At 40.0% G+C, this 20,502-nt stretch overlaps 1 protein-coding gene across 1 annotated transcript in view; it reads right to left on the bottom strand.

The window, feature by feature from the left end:
• Positions 1-6,449: 6,449 nt before the first annotated feature.
• Positions 6,450-20,502, bottom strand: part of LRPPRC (leucine rich pentatricopeptide repeat containing) — a 100,495-nt gene continuing 86,442 nt past the window's right edge. The window contains exons 32-38 of the mRNA XM_068963900.1: positions 18,687-18,891; positions 16,785-16,924; positions 16,530-16,645; positions 14,041-14,115; positions 12,833-12,917; positions 10,459-10,601; positions 6,450-8,360 (exon numbers count right to left, since the gene is read on the bottom strand). Of these exons, the coding sequence (XP_068820001.1) occupies positions 8,304-8,360; positions 10,459-10,601; positions 12,833-12,917; positions 14,041-14,115; positions 16,530-16,645; positions 16,785-16,924; positions 18,687-18,891 (821 nt within the window). The 3' untranslated portion in view covers positions 6,450-8,303. The remainder of the gene's footprint in view (positions 8,361-10,458; positions 10,602-12,832; positions 12,918-14,040; positions 14,116-16,529; positions 16,646-16,784; positions 16,925-18,686; positions 18,892-20,502) is intronic.

Here is a 20,502-nt window from a genome sequence, read left to right as displayed (position 1 = left end):
TCAGAGATTCGTTCCACTGGTCTGTTTTAAAAAATGCTCTTCAGGGAATGGGAGACCAGGGGGAAGAACCACTGTTCTAGAGGCATGCACCCAGTTCAGTGAGCCCTCCCTGCTCTAAAAGGGTAGAGATCTGCTTCTGTATATTATTAAAAGCAGGGGTTGTGACAAGAACATAGAAAACATTCCTGGACATAAATAGAAGCAGTATTTTCTTAGGTCAGCCTCCCAAGGCGAAAGAAAGAAAAACAAAAATAAACAAATGGGACCCAGTCAAACTTAAAACCTTTTGGACAACAAAGGAAACCATCAACAGAAGGAAAAAAACAACTTACGGGAGGAAATATTTGCAAATGATGCTATCGACAGGGTGTTAATATCCAAAATATACAAACAATTTATACAACTCACCAGCAATTTAAAAAACCCAAGCAAAAAAATAGGCTGAAGATATGCAGATGGTCAACAGGCACATGAAAATATGCTCAGTATCACTAGTTTTTAGGAAAATGCAAATAAAAAATACAATGAGGTAGCACCTCAAATCAGTCAGAATGGCTATTATCAAAAAGTCTGCAAATTATAAATGCTGGAGAGGGTGTGGAGAAGAGGGAGCCCTCCTACACTTGTTCATGGAAATGTAAATTGGTGCAGCCACTATGGAAACGTGTGGTGCCGTGTGGAGGCTTCTCAAAAAACTAAAAATAGAGCCACAGGACGGCCCACCAGTCCCACTCCTGGGCATATATCTAGAAAAGATAAAACTCTAATCTGAAAAGAGAGATCCACTCCAGTGTTCACAGCAGCACTGTTTACAACACTGAAGACATGAAAATAACTGACGTGCTCATCAACAGACCATTGGTGTAAGAATATGTGGGGTAGTGAAGAGGAGCTAAAAAGCCTCTTGATGAAAGTGAAAGAGGAGAGTGAAAAAGTTGGCTTAAAGCTCAACATTCAGAAAACGAACATCATGGCATCTGGTCCCATCACTTCATGGGAAATAGATGGGGAAACAGTGGAAACAGTGTCAGACTTTATTTTTTTGGGCTCCAAAATCACTGCAGATGGTGACTGCAGCCATGAAATTAAAAGACGCTTACTTCTTGGAAGAAAAGTTATGACCAATCTAGATAGTTATTCAAAAGCAGAGACATTACTTTGCCGACTAAGGTCCGTCTAGTCAAGGCTATGGTTTTTCCTGTGGTCATGTATGGATGTGAGAGTTGGACTGTGAAGAAGGCTGAGCACTGAAGAATTGATGCTTTTGAACTATGGTGTTGGAGAAGACTCTTGAGGGTCCCTTGGACTGCAAGGAGATCCAACCAGTCCATTCTGAAGGATATCAACCCTAGGATTTCTTTGGAAGGAATGATGCTAAAGCTGAAGCTCCAGTACTTTGGCCACCTCATGCGAAGAGTTGACTCATTGGAAAAGACTCTGATGCTGGGAGAGATTGGGGGCAGGAGGAGAAGGGGACGACCGAGGATGAGATGGCTGGATGGCATCACGGACTCGACGGACGTAAGTTTGAGTGAACTCCAGGAGATGGTGATGGACAGGGAGGCCTGGCGTGCTGCGATTCATGGGGTCGCAAAGAGTGGGACAGGACTGACTGAGCGACTGAACTGACTGAACTAACTGACATACATACACTAAACAGAATATTCAGTTCAGTTCAGCTCAGTCGCGTCCCACTCTTTGCGACCCCATGACTCGCAGCACGCCAGGCCTCCCTGTCCATCACCAACTCCCGGAGTTCACTCAAACTCACGTCCATCGAGTCGGTGATGCCATCCAGCCATCTCATCCTCTGTTGTCTCCTTCTCCTCCTGCCCCCAATCCCTCAAATCATCAGGGTCTTTTCCAATGAGCCAGCTCTTCGCATGAGGTGGCCAAAGTATTTTACTCAGCCATATAAAAGAGTGAAATACACATGTGCTAGGAAACTGTCGAGTGAAACCGCCTGGCTTGGCCAGGCATGATAATAACCACTTGCATGAGTTGTCTCACAACAGGAGGTCCTGATAAGAAACATTAGTACTACCATGAAAAACTGAGGAGAATTCAGGAGGGGCCAAAAGGAGGGAGGAGATGCCAGCCCATAATATGTCCTGCCAACCTCCCAGAAACCCTCACTCTGGAATCCATCCTGGCTGACACATGCACACACTACCAGAAAGGACCCCAAGGCACAGGACCAAATATAGGCACAGGAAGGATGATTGGCCAAGACAACTTGGAAGGCTCACCCATCACTGTCAAACCTGACACTGAGCCACACAGCAGAGCTGCCCCCTTACCCTGCTGCTCTTCACGTAGGTGCCGCTTTCCAATGAAGCCTTTTGCTTGGTCAGCCCATGTGTCTCCTCAGTTTACTTCCTAGTGTTAAACAAGAGTCCACCCTCTGGCCTTGGACAGAGTCCCACTCCAGTACCATCTGCAGCAACATGGATAGACTTAGAGAATATCATACTAAGTCAAGTCAGGCAGACAGAAAAAGATAAATATTATGTGAAAGCACACACGTGGAATCTAAAGTATGGGACTATAAGGAAGCTGAGTGCCGAAGAATTGCTGCTTTTGAACTGTGGTGTTGGAGAAGACTCTTAAGAGCCCCTTAGACTGCTAGGAGATCCAACCAGTCCATCCTAAAGGAAATCAGTCCTGAATATTCATTGGAAGCACTGGTGCTGAAGCTGAAACTCCAATACTTTGGCCACCTGATGTGAAGAACTCATTTGAAAAGATCCTGATACTGGGAAAGATTGAAGGTGGGAGGAGAAGGGGATAACAGAGGATGAGGTGGTTGGATGGCATCCCTGACTCAATGGACATGAGTTTGAATAAACTCCCAGAGTTGGTGATGGACAGGGAGGCCTGGTGTGTTGTGGTCCATGGGGTCTCAAAGAGTCGGATGTGACTGAGTGACTGAACTGAACTGATGGGATTAGCAGATACAAACTAGTACACATAAAATAGAGACGCAACAAGAATTTACTAGACAGCCCAGGGAACTATCTTTGTTATCTTGTAATAACTTACAATCCAGGTTCTATCCCTGGGTCGGGAAGTTCCCCCGGAGAAGGAAATGGCAACCCACTCCAGTACTCTTACCTGAAAAACTCCATGGACTGTCGCCTGAGGACCCTGATAGGCGACAGTCCATGGAGTTGCAGAGTTGGACACGACTGAGCGACTTCATGACGACGAATAACTTACAATGGAAAATAAACTTAAAATGTATACATGTAACTGAATCACTTTGCTGTACACCTGAAACTAACATAATATTGTAAATCAGCTATAATTAAAAAAAAATAAGCAGGGGTTGCAGTCTTTCCCCTTTAAGGGTCGGATAGCAAACAGTTGTCTTTGTGGGTCATACAGTCTGTTGCAACTACTTAAATTGGCTGTCACAGTGCAAAGGCGCCACAGACGTCTCTGAAGTCTGGGTGGTGTGGCTGTGTTCCAATGAAACTATTTACGAAAACAGGCAGCGTGCAGATTTGACCTGAGGCTGTAGTTTGCAGACCTTTGATCAAAAGGTAAAGGGTTTGAAATTTGCATTTTTTAAGCCCTCTGATTTCAACTTGTGCTATTGACAGGGAAATTTTAATTAAGCAGAAAATAATTACCTTTATATTGACTGAAATGTTTCCTGATGAGATTTGTAAAAACTGCTTTCATTCCTATAAAGATTATTTAAGAGGCAATCATTCCCTCGGTCAAGCTGATCTCCTCGGTCAGGCTCATAGAAGTAGATCTTGCATTTCTTTCCTCCCACTTTCTTCTTGTTTTGATCCCAGATTAAACAGCTAGCAGCAGTGATATTTAAATCTGTACCAAATCCAAGTGTGAACTACAAACCTGGGGCTAGGGGGTTCTACTGAGATGTAAATTAGTCACTGGGCAGAGTTTAGCACAGCTGCCCTGGGCCCCTCTCCTTTAGGCCCAGTCAGGGAGCTGGAACACCAAGCAGGCTCCGAAGGAGAGCAAGGGCTTGAGATGCTGGTATGCAGGAGTAAGGAAGCATCTTGCTGGCTGATCTCTGCTTACTTACATCCAGTTCTCATGCCTGAAATCATCCTGATTTGCAAATAGTCTAAACTAGGTAATTCAAATCTCAAATCATCTGTCATCTGTGTTGATAAAATGACTGGTTCTTCTAAAGTGGCCAGGGTATGGAGCCTGTCTTTATCCCATAGTCCACCTGGGTAGGGCAGGAAGCAGGCAGATGGAGCACAGCCCATTTTCCAGTGGGAGCCTGGAAATAGCCGTGCATGTGGTGTTAGCAGCCAATAATTTAAACAATCGTGTCTTGAGCACGGGGTTGAGATTTTTAAATACTTACCAACTCAAAGACTGGATACTTCTCAGCTTTCCAGGTGATAGTGCTGTTATCGTTGTGTCGTGTCCCCCCAAACTGCTAAAAGCTTTGTTAAAAACAAAGCTCTTTGAGTCCACTCCTGCACTGTGCTTGTGCTCAGCTGGAGATTGTCTGATTTCATCACACATTTGAGAGCTGTCTTCCTCCTGGCAGCAAACCTGGAAATGCTTACCTGCAGGCACACAGGGTTTGAGAGAATTCCTTGGGCGTCAACCCCAAGATCCTAGTTCTGAGCTAAAAGGTGGTGCCTCTATCTCCTATGAAAAGGTGTGTGAAGAATGCGCACCCCCCAGCACACTGAAACTATAAACCTCAAAAGCAACATGCCTTGGAAACGGGGACAAGTGAGGTACCCGTTGATTTCATTCAATGATGCTTACTGGGCACCTACCACTGCCAGAATGGTGATGCCCCAGAGCACTGGGAGAGGTCGAGTTCTTGGGGGGAAAAACCACAAGAACCAGTAAATGATTAAGAGAATCTCAGCAAGTGCAGGGCAGTGGCAGGGTTGGTGAGATCTGTTATTGATCTCTTGAAGATCCAACGAGTCCAAACGCATGTGCAGGGGGGTAGATCTGAAGCCGGTTAAGTGCTCTTGCTCTACTTGGACCTGATGACGTTGCTTTTCTTCATGCAAAAAAACCCTGATAAGTGCCTATGTTCAATTTGCTAATACAGCCATTTTCCTTATTAATACTAAAGCTGCATAATGTGGGCTATGTAAGTCTGCAGGCCTGAAAACAGGGTGTGTTTCTGATGCAAACACTCACATGTATGACTGCATAATAGCCAACAGATAAATGATCATGATTTGTAACCCCCTGCTGCTGTTAGTTTGACCATACTTCAGGCATGTTGCTTTCACTTACAGAAACTCTACAAGGTTGGTTTGTCAAAAAGACAAATATTAAATGAAAACTGTTTGCTTGAAGACGTGAGAAAAAGTGTGCAAAGCACACATTGCAGACTGAATAAAATGTTCCAGGAAGAATAATCTACAATATAAAGCTTAATAATTTATTGCAACGTGAAAATCTGATTAAATGGAACATTAGATGGAAGAAAACACCTTTATAGTGCAAGCTGTCCAGTCTGGGAACACTTATATGGATGTGAAAGGTTTTAAAAATATATTGAGAGATTCTGATTTGATTTTTAATTGAGTCTAAGCTGCACTGCATTTTTTTTTTGTATTCTTAGTAATAAGTACACGTCTGTCCAGGGTCCTGGCTATATATCACTGATTCCGGGCAAATTAACTTCTGTAAGCACCTCACTGTGGGTATCAGGCAGGAGGGGCGTGTGACACATGGGAGAACCCACAAAACTGACTACTGACAACTGGGGAATGTGCTAGGTTGGGGATACAGACAGGAGACAAGGCACTGACTCTCAGGGAGTTCACAACCTGTGTGCTGGCATCTGCGCTGCTTTCCAGCAGCTGCGGGGGCCCTGGAGAGCAGGGAGGCGGGCAGGGACACTGAAGCCTCCTCAGAGAGCACTCACAAACAAGGCACAGGAGAGGGAAGGCAGAAGACAGGAGTGTGCACAGCCCTGGGGGAGTGGAGCCCACTCCGCTGTACAGCTTTAAAATGCTTCATCTGACACTTAAAAGTCCCCCTTGTTTTGTCATTTACCACACATCCAACTCTAATTCTCACCAACCACGGACCTCGGAGATCTCAAGTATCTTGCTCATCCTTAAAAGAGATAAGCAGTGACTTCATACGCACAACCTGTGCATCATTTGACAAGGAAATTCCGGCCACAACAGAGGCCACCACACAATTTTTAATTAAAAATTTTAAGACTCAAGTCCTTGAAATGGCTTAAAGTGGTTATATAAAAATTTGATAAGATAAAAATGAACAAGCACACAGTTTGCTGGAATACAATTTATTCAAAGCAATTCACATTAAAATATTAGGTTTAAATACACATACAATTGTATTATAAAACACTATACTTTTCCAAGGTTTATGACATTTACTTTTTAGCATCACCTGTATGCTTCTAATTTGAGTCTAAAAGATACCAGTGAGTGTTGCTATAATTGTATTTATATTCCCATTTATTTCAACTTTCCTAATAGATTATTTAGAAAGTATTCATAAGCTCATCTAGAATATACATGGTTATATGTTAAATATTTACATTTAAAAGGGGAAGCCAATACAGTGCTACAGATACATGACTTGATAGTTAACATATGAAATATATTTAATGGTTCAGCTTGCTAGAAATGTTATTAAGCAGGAAAAGCTCATCAAGTGGTTTGTCTACGTCCTCTGCACTAGACCCCCATTCTACCAGAGTCCATATACAAGGCTGGCTTGGAGTCACTTCATGTAAATGAGATTGTACTCTGAGTTTCTGTAAAAATGACTGGGAAGTTCAGATTTTGCCCCAAGGTTGTTCCTCATCTTAGAGATCTATGTCAATCACTATTAATAAAATTTAGTTCAACTAACCTATGATTGGCGTAACTACAAAATACAGAGCCTATTTCAGTGGAATCCCAAATGGAGTGAGGCTCATGGCAAATCAGGTATCATCAAAACAACACGCATAGGTCCTGCACCTGAAAAGTGCACAAAAGGAAGCTTAGGACTAAGTTCTGGAGGCTGGGACTCAGCACTGAGCGAGCCCCACTCCTTAGGTCTAATTCTGCAGAGCAGAGATGAAGAAAAGTATGGCTGGTGCCACCATAACATTATTCCTTGGCTTCCCTCCGTCAACCCTCCCTTCTCATGACACCTGCAGGCCCTAGATGCAGGATGGTTGGTCCCAACGACACACAAGTTAGCAGCATAAACAGCGGGGGGCTGGCTTATTTCCCACCAAGGCAAGGTCCCCCTTCTTGTACATGGTGGGAACCAAGAAACCTCATGGAAACCAAAACAGTAGCTAATCACTGATTTCAAATGAACAAGGAATACACCAAATGGGAATAAGTCTCAATTAAAGCATTTTCAACTTTTAAATAATACCATAATCCCCAAGTAGGCCTTACATTACATAGTAAGATGAGACTATCTTGACTACCCTGCCTTAGAATCTTTTATAGTAATGACTTACAGTGTAGATATTAACAGGCATGAAGGCCTATTTGAGGACAACTTTGGTAAAACTGAATACAAACCAAGATTTCACTCCTTCATATACTTATTTACGTATTCATTGGGTGTGAGTATGAAGTAACAAGTCCAGCGTAGGGTAGAGCTTATGCTGATGAAGACCTGCAACTGTGATGAACAGAAATGTACTGCTCTACTTCATGATCAAACTCATGACTCAGATGCAGATTGGAGACTTCAGTGAACAGAGGTCTGTGGGAGCACCGTGGTAGAAGGCAAGGCTTGGAGGGCGCACCCTGAACCAGCAAGTCTCTTTGAGTCTTAGCGTCTCACTGGAAATGACAAGCGATGGATCTGATCACACGTCAGATGCCTTCTGGCGCCAACATTTTACAAACTGGAAAGTATGTGGGGTGTGTAAGTAAAGAATTTCATAGTATATTAAGCATCAGAGGGCCCACTGAGCATCATTTTGTCTGGCTCCAAAATTTTTCAGATAAACAATACTGACAACCAGGTCAACTAAAGGAACAAAACAGCAGAGGATCTGAAAAGTTAATGGGGAGAAGAACCCCGAAAAACTACGGCCTCCTACACCAGGAGCTTCAGAGAAAATGGCACAGATTTACAGTGTAGGCAAAACCCAGAAATGTCCAGTGACTTGATATACACAGTTATGGTCAGTAAGACGGTGAACATTATCAACATTATGAATAAATAAAAGTACATAAACAAAGTCACTTTTTATTTGTTTATTTTGTCCTCTAAAACACATTTAAAAAATAATATTTAGACACAGAATCACAAATACACACAAAATAAAATAGTGCTGGCTTGCTTCACAAATGGGTTTCCTTTGACTCCTTTAGCTGCTTTGCATAAAATTCAAAGCTCTCCTGTAGACAAGAAAAAAGCAAGGGAAGTTACAGATAAGAGTTACCAGCAAGAGATGATGGCACAAAACTTGGAAATCATAAAGTACTGCCAACGGGCAGGACAGACTGCTGGGCCCATGATAGCTGCCGTCCCCTCAAGGCTTCAGCACCCTGCTCTGTTTCATGAAATCACCTATCCAATAGCCCCCAAGTCAGAGTCAAGCACCAGGAGCCCCTCCTCTGTGTGTGCAGGTGTTAACACTTGGGAGACTCTGCAGTCTCCCTTGGGAAGGTTAAGAGGTTTGAAATAAACATGTTTTAGCCACTTCCAGTTCAGTGAAACAGTAAAAAGGAATTCTGCACATATGATTTCTCTCATTAAACAAAGCCAAGAAAACAAAATTTCCCAGGCAACCTACTGAATGGGAGAAAATATTTGCAAAGGTATTTATCTGATGAAGGTTAACTGTCATACAAAAAATTTATAACAACAGTGGAACTGAACAGACATGTTTCCAGAAATGAACTACAGATGGCCAAGAGGTATGTGAAAAGCTGCTCAACATCACCAATCAGGGAAATACAAACAAAAAACACCCTGAGATGGATCTCCCTTCATACCTGTTAGAATGGCTACTGTAAAAATATGACTAGAAATAACAAGTGTTGGTGAAGATACGGAGAAAAAGGAGCCCACGTGCACTGTTGGTGGGAACATACATGGTGTAGCCACTAAGTAAAACTATGGCGGCTCCTCACGAAATCCAAAATAAAACTAACATATGATCTAGCAATTCCACTTCTGGGTATTTATCCAAAAAAATGAAAACATTAATTTAAAAAGATATATGCTCCCCGCATATTCACTGCAGAGTTAACAGGAGCCAAGACAAGGAAACAAGCTAAACACCCATCGATGGATCGATGAATAAAGAAAATGTCACACACAGACACAGGAATATTATTCTGCCATAAAAAGAATGCAATCTTGCCACTTGCAACAACAAGCAAGGATGGACCTCGAGAGTATTGTGCTAAGTGAAATAAGCCAGACAGAAAAAGATAAAACACTGTGTGATTTCACTTATATCTAGAATCTGAAAAACACAAAGATCATGGATAGAGACTAGATTAGTGGTTGCCTAAACGTTGCCTGCGGAGAAGGCAATGGCACCCCACTCCAGTACTGTCGCCTGGAAAGTCCCATGGATGGAGGAGCCTGGTAGGCTGCAGTCCATGGGGTCGCTAAGAGTCAGACATGACTGAGCGACTTCACTTTCACTTTTCCCTTTCATGCATTGGAGAAGGAAATGGCAACCCACTCCAGTGTTTTTGCCTGGAGAATCCCAGGGATGGGGGAGCCTGATGGGCTGCCATGTATGGGGTCGCACAGAGTCAGACACAACTGATGCGACTTAGCGGCAGCAGCAGCAGCAAAGGTTGCCTGAGGCAGGCAGGGGTGTGGGTTGGGGAGGATGAAGATGGGTAAGCCATGCGGAGATAATATACATATATATATAGTTAATAATACTGTACTGCACATTCGACAGCAGCTAAGAGAGCAGATCTTGAAAGTTTTCACACGAAAAAATATTTGACTATGTATTGTGGCCAGTGTTAACTGGACTTACTGTGATGATCATTCTGCAGTATCTACAAATATCAAATTTATTTTGTACACTTGAAATTAATATAATGCTATGTCAATTATACTTCAATTAAAAACCTTAGATAAAGAAATAAAAACCAACTTATTTAAAAATGGAAATGAACAAGTAATTAACAGTGACATAATATGCTTAGTTATTGAAATGCAGGCCATTAAATCCTATTTCAAGTTGAAATGAAGAGAGAACTGCCCCAAGGACATTTGATAAATTCATACCTACAGCTGAAGGTCTGAGAGTGACCTTGTATTTTAAACCTAGGTATCAGAGGGCTGTTCTGCAGCAGCCAGACCCATAGCATAACTTTAGTTCCTGAAGCCCTCCCTGGAGGGTCCTTCACAGAGATCTAATCCTCATGTAATTAAGTATTCACCTTATTCTTCACACATTATGATGAAGCATACACAAATCTGTAGAGGTATTTTCCCCCCTCTTAATTAAGAAACACTCACAGGAGGTTCAGTGAAAGGGACAGACTCTCCAGCATTCTTCAGCAAAACTGCGTAACGCTTTAGAAACAGATCATTCAATTTTACATTCTTTGCAGTCAAACTTTCATATAGTGCTTTAGCAGATGCGACATCACTGTCGAAGACTAGAAAAAAATATATTAATCATAGATAGAGTCAACCTCTCTTCTTGATTTTCCCAAACACTTAGCCATTCATCGATACCTGGATCCCTTCATCCTAAATGAAACCAATACTCAACTACCTTCAACAAAAAAACCATACCCGGGATCTACAACCCAGTCTTCCTTCCCCACACCTCTCACTCAGCATTAACCACTATGAAAGAGAAGGGAAATGGCAACACAGCCATTTAAAAGGCCCATGCTAGTTCAACTGACCAGACAGAAGTCTTCAATCACAGAGTAAGCACGTGCCATTCAATCTTCTCTGTAAAACCACACTTTGAAATCAGGCTAATTCAGTGACTTTTGTGATGAGGGGCATGTAAGATAAGTAATGTGGAAGTCTGTATCTACATCAAGATCAGCTGCTAAGCTGCTAAACAACACCAGAAGACTTTCAATATATTCTCCTATTCTAAAATATGCAAGTGAGGCATATAGTTAGCTAGTGATCCCCCCAAATTTATATACATTATTAATATACATTAAAAAACTACATACATCTGTGTAACAAGCTACACTAATATTTCATGTAATTGGATGATGCAGCAGCCCAGGAGCTAAGTTTAGCTGGCTCTCTACTTGTGGCTGACATGCAAATATTTTTAAGTTCACTGTTGAAATTATACAGGCTCTGCTAAGAACTGTTAGTGATCTGACTCTCTGATCTTGCATTAGATTGTTAACATCTACCCTACATTGATGCTGAATAATTAACCCCAACTCTACCAGCACCAAGGTGAGCCTTCAGGATGATGTGGGATGTTCAGTGATCAATCAAGGATCTCCCTAAAGGGACTGAGGATGACTGCACCTCTCACTGAAGCTGAACAGACCTTTAGTTTGGATGAAGCCAGTTTCCTCTGTGTGAATCCTTTGCTCCCGTCCCTAAGAGACCAAAGGCTTCTCCTTCCACTGCCAAGGGCTCAACCCAAGCTCTACCATCTTCTAGGGAGCTGCTCCCAAAACACTCCTATCTTCTCTTTCCTTATTTCCCTGCTCTTCTCCCTCCCAACTGTCACGGTAGGATAGTCATGCTGTTTTACACTACTTCATCTTACATACTACTAACACCTGCCAATTCTGCAAATGTAACCTTAAGAAAGTTTATGACTATAGCACTATTTCAAAATATATCATATTCCGCTCATAACGGTGTAATAATGGAGAATTCTGATTGCTAAGTCTGGTGTCCTGCCAACAATCAAATCCACAAAGCAACTCTTTATTTACCCTTTGGCTCAAGTGAACAAAAATCAGCGGGGGTCAGATGGACAGCTGATCATAACTTACAAATGCTGACATTCATTTTAATTACTGAGGAAACTTTAGACTGGTTCCCTTCCACGTGTGGTCGCCTGGCAACCAGGGAAGAAAACTGCTTAAAAGACTACAATTTCAAAGCTGTGACTTCAGGCAAAAGCTTGGGGCCCACTTTTTAATGAAGGTGTTTGCTATTTCCAAGAGGAGGTCGGTAGGCCGCTGAGGGAGCAAACAGGCAAGTGAAGTCTTAAACATATAGCCATTCTACACTCTATTTCAGGCGCCAGGCCCTTGGAGGGGCAGGACTGGTTCCCAGAATGTACACCCAAGTGGACTTCTAAGTCTTTCCAGGAAGCTGGATTGTAACTCAACAAAGCAGGGCCCCTCAGAAGATGCTCAGAGGTGGTTTACATTAACCTGCAAGAATAATTTCAGACTTTTTTTTAAACACGGGGTTTCTTTTTTTTCTTTTTTGGCTGTGCTGGGTCTTTGCTGATGCATGGGCTTTCTTCTAGTTGTGGCGAGCAGAGGCTACTCTCCGGCGGTGGTGCCCAAGCTTCTCGTTGCAGCGGCTTCCCGTGTTGCAGAGCACGGGCCCTATGGCACATGGGCTTCAGCAGCTGCAGCTCCTGGGCTCTAGAGTACAGGCCCAACAGTTGTGGCGCATAGGGTTAATCCCCATGGCATGTGGGGAGCTTCCCAGACCTGGGATCAAACCCACACCTTCTGAACTGGCTGGCAAATCCTATACCACTGAGCCACCAGGGAACCCCCTTAAATATAGTTTTAAAACATATCCCAAGGCTAAATAATTTATACCATAAGCAATTATCTGATATTTAGGATTACTGCTTTTGAGCTGAAGACTTGTTGACTATACTACAAATATTTAAATCACTTAAATAATGCAGTTAAATGAGACTTATTACCATAGCTTTTCATGAGGCAAGTGTATGCTTCTTCCTTGTCAATTAATTCAGGAATCAATTCTAACAAAGACTTCATAACTGGTGCCTAGGAAATTAAATATAGGTAACATCACCACAACTCAAAAGAACAGTGAAATATGACACTGATATATGGACATTATATCACAGAAATTTAACAATAATATAGTAGAACTGCCTACTCAATTTAATGGACTATTTCCCTTTTGTATCTCTTAGTATAGTCAGCCCCTCTGGAACCTGTGGGTTCCAAGTCTGTGGATTTAACCAACCCTGAACAAAAAATATTCAGAAAAAAAAAAAAAAATTCTAGAAAGTCCAAAAATGCAAATGTTGAATTTTATGGGGGCCAGCAAATAGCATTTACACTGTACTAGGTATTGTCAGTAATCTAGGGATGATTTAACATTTACAGGTAATGAGTGGTAGGTTATATGTAAATATACATCATTTTATATAATCTCATAGAAAGGAAAAAAAGGGCAACTGAATACTTCCTAAATGATGCCTGATGTAAATATTTTTCTAAGTGTGTTTATGTGAAAATTAAGGAAAATTAGTTTCCAGAGTTGGAAATAACCTAAATGTTTCATATAAAACAAACATTACAATTGGTGCTCCGTTTAGAACGTCATAATGTGCCCAAATAACCTAAAAACAGGGTTTCTGGGGCCCACTCACAGGTAAAATCGAATCTAAAAGGACAGTTTTGAAATATGCTTTTATTCTTTTTTTTTTTTTAATAAACATCAATAAGATTTGGTTCTGTTTCATACACACACACACACACTTTTAGTATAAATAAGCTAAAGAGCTCCTCCACCTCGCGGTTTCTCCCTGAGTGACCTGACAGGAGGCGCTCTGGAGCAGGCAGCTCCCTCAGGCTCTGCACTCTGAAACTCACCCAGCGACCCAAGCAATGGGATTTGTATCTTACATTCCTAAGGGTCCTTTCTTGGGGCTCAATGCATTGCATGAACCTGTTTTGCATTTCCAATACAACCAAGGAGCCAGAATTGACTTTGCATCAGTATCTTAAAAAAGTAAACAAGTTCAGGCCAGCAAGTGTTCAATCTCTGTAGCATTTTTAGAAAAGGTCCTGAATCAAAAAGCTCTTCTATGATACTCAATACTTTTGAACAAGACTAGCTCATAGCATTATTGCCTTGGCAGCAAGTACAGCACCTTACCTTTCCTGGTCTCTGAGAATTCCTAATACAGAACACCAAGAGAATCGGCATTTGTTCGGCAATTGCACCACACCTCTAAAAATCGAAACATTATTCAGTAAGTGACGGTTTTGATAAACAAGGGGACCAAGGTGAATATTTCCAATTAAGAAAGTTCACAATAATATAGTAATGTATCATTACTAACGGGAAGGCCTAACAGTCAACCAATTTTTTCAAAGCAAAAAAAGAAAACAAGTGCAAGCTCTGCCAAGCTTTTGTGAATGTTGTCCTTGGCACTGCAAGTATAAAGTTTGTTTAAAAAGAAAAGGGAAAAATTAAACTAATGCTTCAACAACCACAGAATAAGGTTTAGGACTGCAAAGAAAGAGGGAAAAAAGAAACACTATGCCTCTCCAATTATACTGCCAAGCATTCACAAGTGAGCTAGGGATCATAAGGTTAATTATACATTTAATAAGGTGTCAGGGAGATAACTGCTCGTTTCTTTATAAAAATTAAAATGTACAAAGCAAGTTCTCTTTAAAGTATAATTACCTACACTTATGCATACAAAGGGACTGATTTCAATCTCTCTATTTTATAAAAGGCTTTCATTGCAACAGACAGCCAGTGCTTGAGAAAGAGACAAAAGTTAAACTCAAAAAAAAAAAGTTTATATGACAGACCAGATAAATCAAGTGTCTATCCCATCTTAGATGCTATAGTAAAATCAAATATGGCAAGACAATATTTTAGTTTACATTCATCGCAGATGTCATTCTCTTAAGTTTCTAAAAGCACATTGCTCTGTCAAAGCTTTAAAACACTGTCAATACTAAAACGACTAGCATAAAAAGAACTTTGGGGGACACACAGAACATTCACACTATAGACGGATGCTTTCAACATCTGTGAATGAGGTATTCTTCACTACACTAAGAATACTCTTTAACTGTTTGGCAAGCAGGTAAAGAATGGGTGAAGGGTTTACCATCTGAAACCACAGTCTACTGAAGGAATAAACGTGCAAAGACGATGCTGCTGCAGCAGCACTTGGCTGCCATAAAGCGCTGTGGACAGGCTGCTGCGGGCACAGGCAGCTCTGAGGGCAGCCATCACATCCCCAGTGCCTCCCACCCTGGGCCACTAAGAAGAGCCTTGATGACCATGGCTCGGAAAAAGCTTGTAAATGAAATACCAAATGCATCTTTCTAAAGAGCTATTGTAGTAATGTGTCACAGCTGAATGAATACTCAGCTAGACATGCATATACCTGAGTAGGTACACTTAGGTATGTACCATACAAAGATAAAACATGAGAATTTATTCTTTTCAAGATAAAGCTTTTAACACAGAAGGCAAGAAGATAGAACAATGAAAAGATTCCTGAATCCCCATTATAAATTGCCATTTCTGTTTCAAAAAAACATTTTTAAAGGGGAAAAAAAAGTAAACAAGAAAATTCTCAAGTAATTGGCATTTCTCTCTCTCCAGGAACAAAAGTAAAAAAAGCTTTAGAGGCAGTGCCAACTTACACTTTTCACAAAACTGTTAACACAGAGAAATTTCTCAGGAACTCCTTTTACAAATGGCTTAGATTCCACTCTCGAACTGGATGGCCTTTCAGGATCACAAGCAGGTGAATTCACTTTCCCCTCTCTATCTGCTACCTAAGATGTGTCACAGCTAGCAAAAACCTAAGTGAATGTAATACTATTTACTATCAGAAACTGGTCCCAGGCCTCAATTTGACACAGGGAGTCTACACAAACACAGCCGTTGGCGGGATCACGGTGACTGTTTGACTGCCACCTGCTGGGAAGGGGCTCCCTGGCGGTGCCTGTTTGTGTACATTACCAGTGGCAGCTCCGATCACCCACCGTTCTGTCGGCACTTGGCGCGGCTTTATATTTAGTGGTGTTAAAATGGCATGAATGCAGTTGTCTCCTTCCCTGAAGATTGCTAATTTAACTGAGAGTGCGGGCTACAGAGACCTGCATTTGTCATTTAATGTGTCTGTGACACACAGGTGAATAGAAAGCAAATCTGACTCTTAATAAATCTTGAATAAGGCACCAAGAGTGATTGAGTATTCAAGAGAAGCAGTACTTGAAAAGCAAACATTTCCTACTTTTTGTTTGCAAACTGTGTTGCCATGGTGATGCGTGGTATTTAGAGCGCTAGAGAAATTAAACTAGCAAATCAAAGGAATTGTTTGCAATACCTATTTGCACGGAAACATTGGTCTTTAAATCATTTTGGCAAAACATGTCTCTTTCCACCCCCATTTAACTCTAAAGACATTTCTAGTCCAATTTGGCATCTTTAAAACCAGCAACCTGTAACATACAATCCAGTCCTTGTCATGTAACCTTGACTTACACTGAATTTAAATGTGCTAGCAGTGCTGCCCTTGGTCTTCCACCACATACCTAACCCTAGTCATTTCTCAGCTGACTTCACACAAGTCACAAAGCCTCAGTGCTCCACATGTGGTGGGTCATTACCTGTAGGAGAGCTCTGGCAGCATCCACCTTGCCTGAATCCACAAGCTGAAGGAAAAGATCAGTTACAGGTTTGTAAACTGCAAACTGATTGGCCAATCTCTCCACCATGATGCTTACTAAAAAAAAAAAAAAAAGAAAGACAAGTAAGAAAAATCTTTCATTTAAACAACGGTATAACTAACTCACCAAAGACAGTCAGTCCACACAGGCTAGAGAAAGTGCTTCTTTGCTCTTCGACCAGAAGAGCTAACTTACTCTTTTCAAGTGCTGGTTCCAACTGTCCCTCTATGACTTTTCGGAATAAGTATGCCAAGCCAAAGTACTGAGGGTCCATAGTTTGGTTCTCTGAAGTAAGCATATTTTCAATGCTTTCTATTGCAACATCTATGTTATTACTATAAAAGAAAGTAAAATAAATTGTAAAGAAATATTTGCTTTTATATTAACATTGCAGGCAGTTTCAGTACAGGTAATTTAGTATTTATACATGCAAGCACTTTAGGGGGAAAAAAGACAATATATTTATAATTAACCAGATAAAAAACATTATACAAGTTGAACCAAATTACATTTATGTGGCAAAGGCAATCACTGGGTGCTTTATGGTGCAACAAACAACTGAAGTAGCTGCTTATTTTAAAACACTGGTCTAGAGAAAAGAACAAACAACTATATACAGAAGAATTAAAGACGGTAACTTAAAAAATTATTGTATTTCAAAATTTTGTTTTTGCAGCTGTTTGGATATAAAATGAAATCTTTTATAACTTTGGCATTATAATCTACAACTGCTCACTACTGCAGAAGTAATAAAGATAATGTTAATCTCAGGATTCTTAAAAATGCTGATAATGTCTGCAAAAAGTACATTTTCACGTCTCTCAACCCACAGTCACAACAATTTGTTCTTGTCAGGTGATATATAACATTTGAAAAATATTCAATTTATATCAAAGTTCTCTGAACAAAGTATCTTCATACTTCATTCTTAAAAAATTAATTACATGGCCTTATTAAACAACTTATGATGAAAATTATCTTTCTGACTAACTTTCTGGCTAAGGTGCTCTTTAACTGATACTTTACAGTTATGGTATGGTACTCCAAATCCAAATAATCAATTTTATGTTGGAATTATCACCTGAAACAAGAATTCTCTAAAAATGAACCCCATTACAATCAATTTTTCTTAAGGGTTTTAGTTAGAGAATTATTTAATAGTCAACCATATTTGATAGTTAATAAAAACATCTCCGTATCATATAAAACTCTGATTATATGGTAACATTTAAAATTCATCCGGATCTTTCCTGAATAATTTTCTGGAATCTCCTAACTTAAAATAATAATCACATTTTCTTACTGAAAGGGAAGTTAGAAGTTCTATATGGGGAAACAGTTTTAAAAGGGGGAAAAACCAAACAACTTCTGTCCAAAGAAAGAGGAAAAAACAAAAACCCCGTAAAAGCCAATAAGACATTTTAGTATCACAACCCATTACATGTACGTAAGAGTAATTGCTAACGAACATTTTTTTCCCTAAAAGCATGAAGAATGTCAATTTCATAATTACCAACATGAATCTTTAACTTCACCAGTGAGGCTAATAAAAATCAAGTTCTTATTTATTTCTAGAACAGTGATTCTCAATAAGGAATCTAGAAATGGGGGTAAGAGAATCACCTGTAAATACCTCCCTTTGTGTGGGTGTGTGTTGACACGGGTGGATAAACAGGAGAGTGGACAAAATAGAAAGGCGTATTTTTCACAAGCTTGTTGGGCCCCCCATTTCATGGTGTTCTGGCAAAGTGTCACCTCCAAGTGTTGCTGACATTCAAATGAACTTATTTTTCAGTTTCGTAAAGAAGTGTTTCAACAAGGGCCTGGCATGTATGAACAAGAAAAGTTATCAACTGTGGGGCAAATTTTATGAATTTGAAAACTTTGATTAAATTACGATTTAATTTGCAGCTAAAACATATTTTGCAACACAAAATTATTCCCTGACAATTATAAAATAGGCAGCAACTGGCATCACTATTTTCTCTACAGTTGATACGGTTTCTAATAGCCTGCCTAGTTTTTAAAAGGTGGTATTTGAGATAACGTTCCTTCCAGTGTGTACAGTGAAAGAAAAGCAAGTTTGAAGATACTCACTTCTTTATTTGTGCTAAAGCAATGTTATTGATGAAAACCATACGGGAAAGTCCAATTGAGTCCTCGAGTCCATTTACCAACTTCTGAATGTCATGTATGCTTTCTGTATCACCCTTCAAAGCACAGGCCTGAATAAGGCGGGTCACTGCTAATCGAGAAGGTATCTGGTCCAGATCTAAGGCTGTTTTTAGTGTTGTCAGAGCATCTATAACAGAAAAGCAGGCGACAGTTTTTCTTATATGAAATGTACTGACAATGCATTTTGAGAACTAGCTTTTAAATATGAGCACCAAATGACTATACACAAAAAGCTATGAATACTTTTATTATATATTATAGAAAATATTAATGTTTATGTGAAGCCTGAAAAAAAATTATTTATTTGACTATATCAGAGACCAGAAAAATGTCTTAGGTCACACAGAAATGCAAATGTTACTGATAGAAAGCAGGTTCCATTCAAGGACAACATAGTGACAAATTTCAACGAAGTTGACAAGTTTAGAGAAATATAAATAAGGAAGAATTTAAAAAATTAAAGACTTTCCAAAACTATGTAACTTTTACCTGCATTCATACTTCCCCAGATTTTATTACACTCAAAAGATTCATGATTATCAAAATCTTCTAATATCCCAAAGATTCTTTCTTGAAAACAGTATCTCTTTCTAATCCAAAAAGGTTTGATCATCCAAGATGAACAGCCTACCTGGAACATTCAGCTCACACAGAGACAAATTTATTTTACATGATTAAATACCATGCAGATATTTTCTTGCACTGATTTTTCAGAGAAAAGAAAGCTCATCAGGTTCCCAGAGAGACTCTCCACGGAGTTTTTTTAATATCAAACTTACAAGTATTCGATTATGGATAAATATGGAATATCCTTCTGAGTTACTGACTTAAGTGCTAGAGTAGCAAAATCATTAAACTAAATACAGTGGTGGACTGGAGGGAACATGTAACACTTAACAATCACTGCTACCAAAGAAAACTTCATGGCTCTCTAGCAATTAAGGCAATGCAACCTACACAAAACTAAGACTCTCAAAGCAGCTTTCCAAATAAGAACAGTCCATCATTAACAGAAGAACAGGGAAAGGGTAATCATTAAACACACTATTAGAAGTGATACAAAAAAGACATCACGAATTTAGTATTTATTACTGAATAAAAAATTTATTATTACTCCAAATCTACACTTTAAATGAGTGATTCTTAAATGGGGAAAAGGGAAAAAAAGGTTAAAAGGTATATTCAGTAAAATTTTACATATGAACATACAGGAAATAAAAAATTTTATCTATAGAAAATAGGCTTGATAAAATCTTCTTAACTGCTGGTCATACACAGATAATCAACTTTGGAATATTCTTATTAGCCAGCAATACTGCCAGCTAAGGAGGATCTTCCTACAAGTAGATCAAATAACAATTACGATAATCATGTTGAAGATAGTAACTAGCATTTATCAAGCTTTTACTACGTGTGTTGAGCACTTTCTACACTCCAGACACAGATTAAGCAGTCACACAACTAACCTTCTGAGGTACCAAATTTATATGAGGGAAACTAAGGTACAGATAATTTAAATAATTTCCTTCATTTTTTTAAGGTCATACTGTTAGACACCAACCCAAGAACTTAACCACACTTGCATCTACAGGCCAATGTGTGTGTCAAAGCGTGAAGGATCGAAAACAGATCACCTATGTCTACCCAAAGGAAGCAGGGGACCTTGGAACTGAAATCATATTCCCATACAGAATTTGCCTTCTGTACAATTCATGACTTATGAGACATCAAAAGTGGT

The sequence above is a fragment of the Capricornis sumatraensis genome, chromosome 1 (genome assembly GCF_032405125.1).
Source record: "Capricornis sumatraensis isolate serow.1 chromosome 1, serow.2, whole genome shotgun sequence".
NCBI lineage: Eukaryota > Metazoa > Chordata > Mammalia > Artiodactyla > Bovidae > Capricornis > Capricornis sumatraensis.
This window is presented reverse-complemented; position numbering and strand designations above follow the sequence as displayed.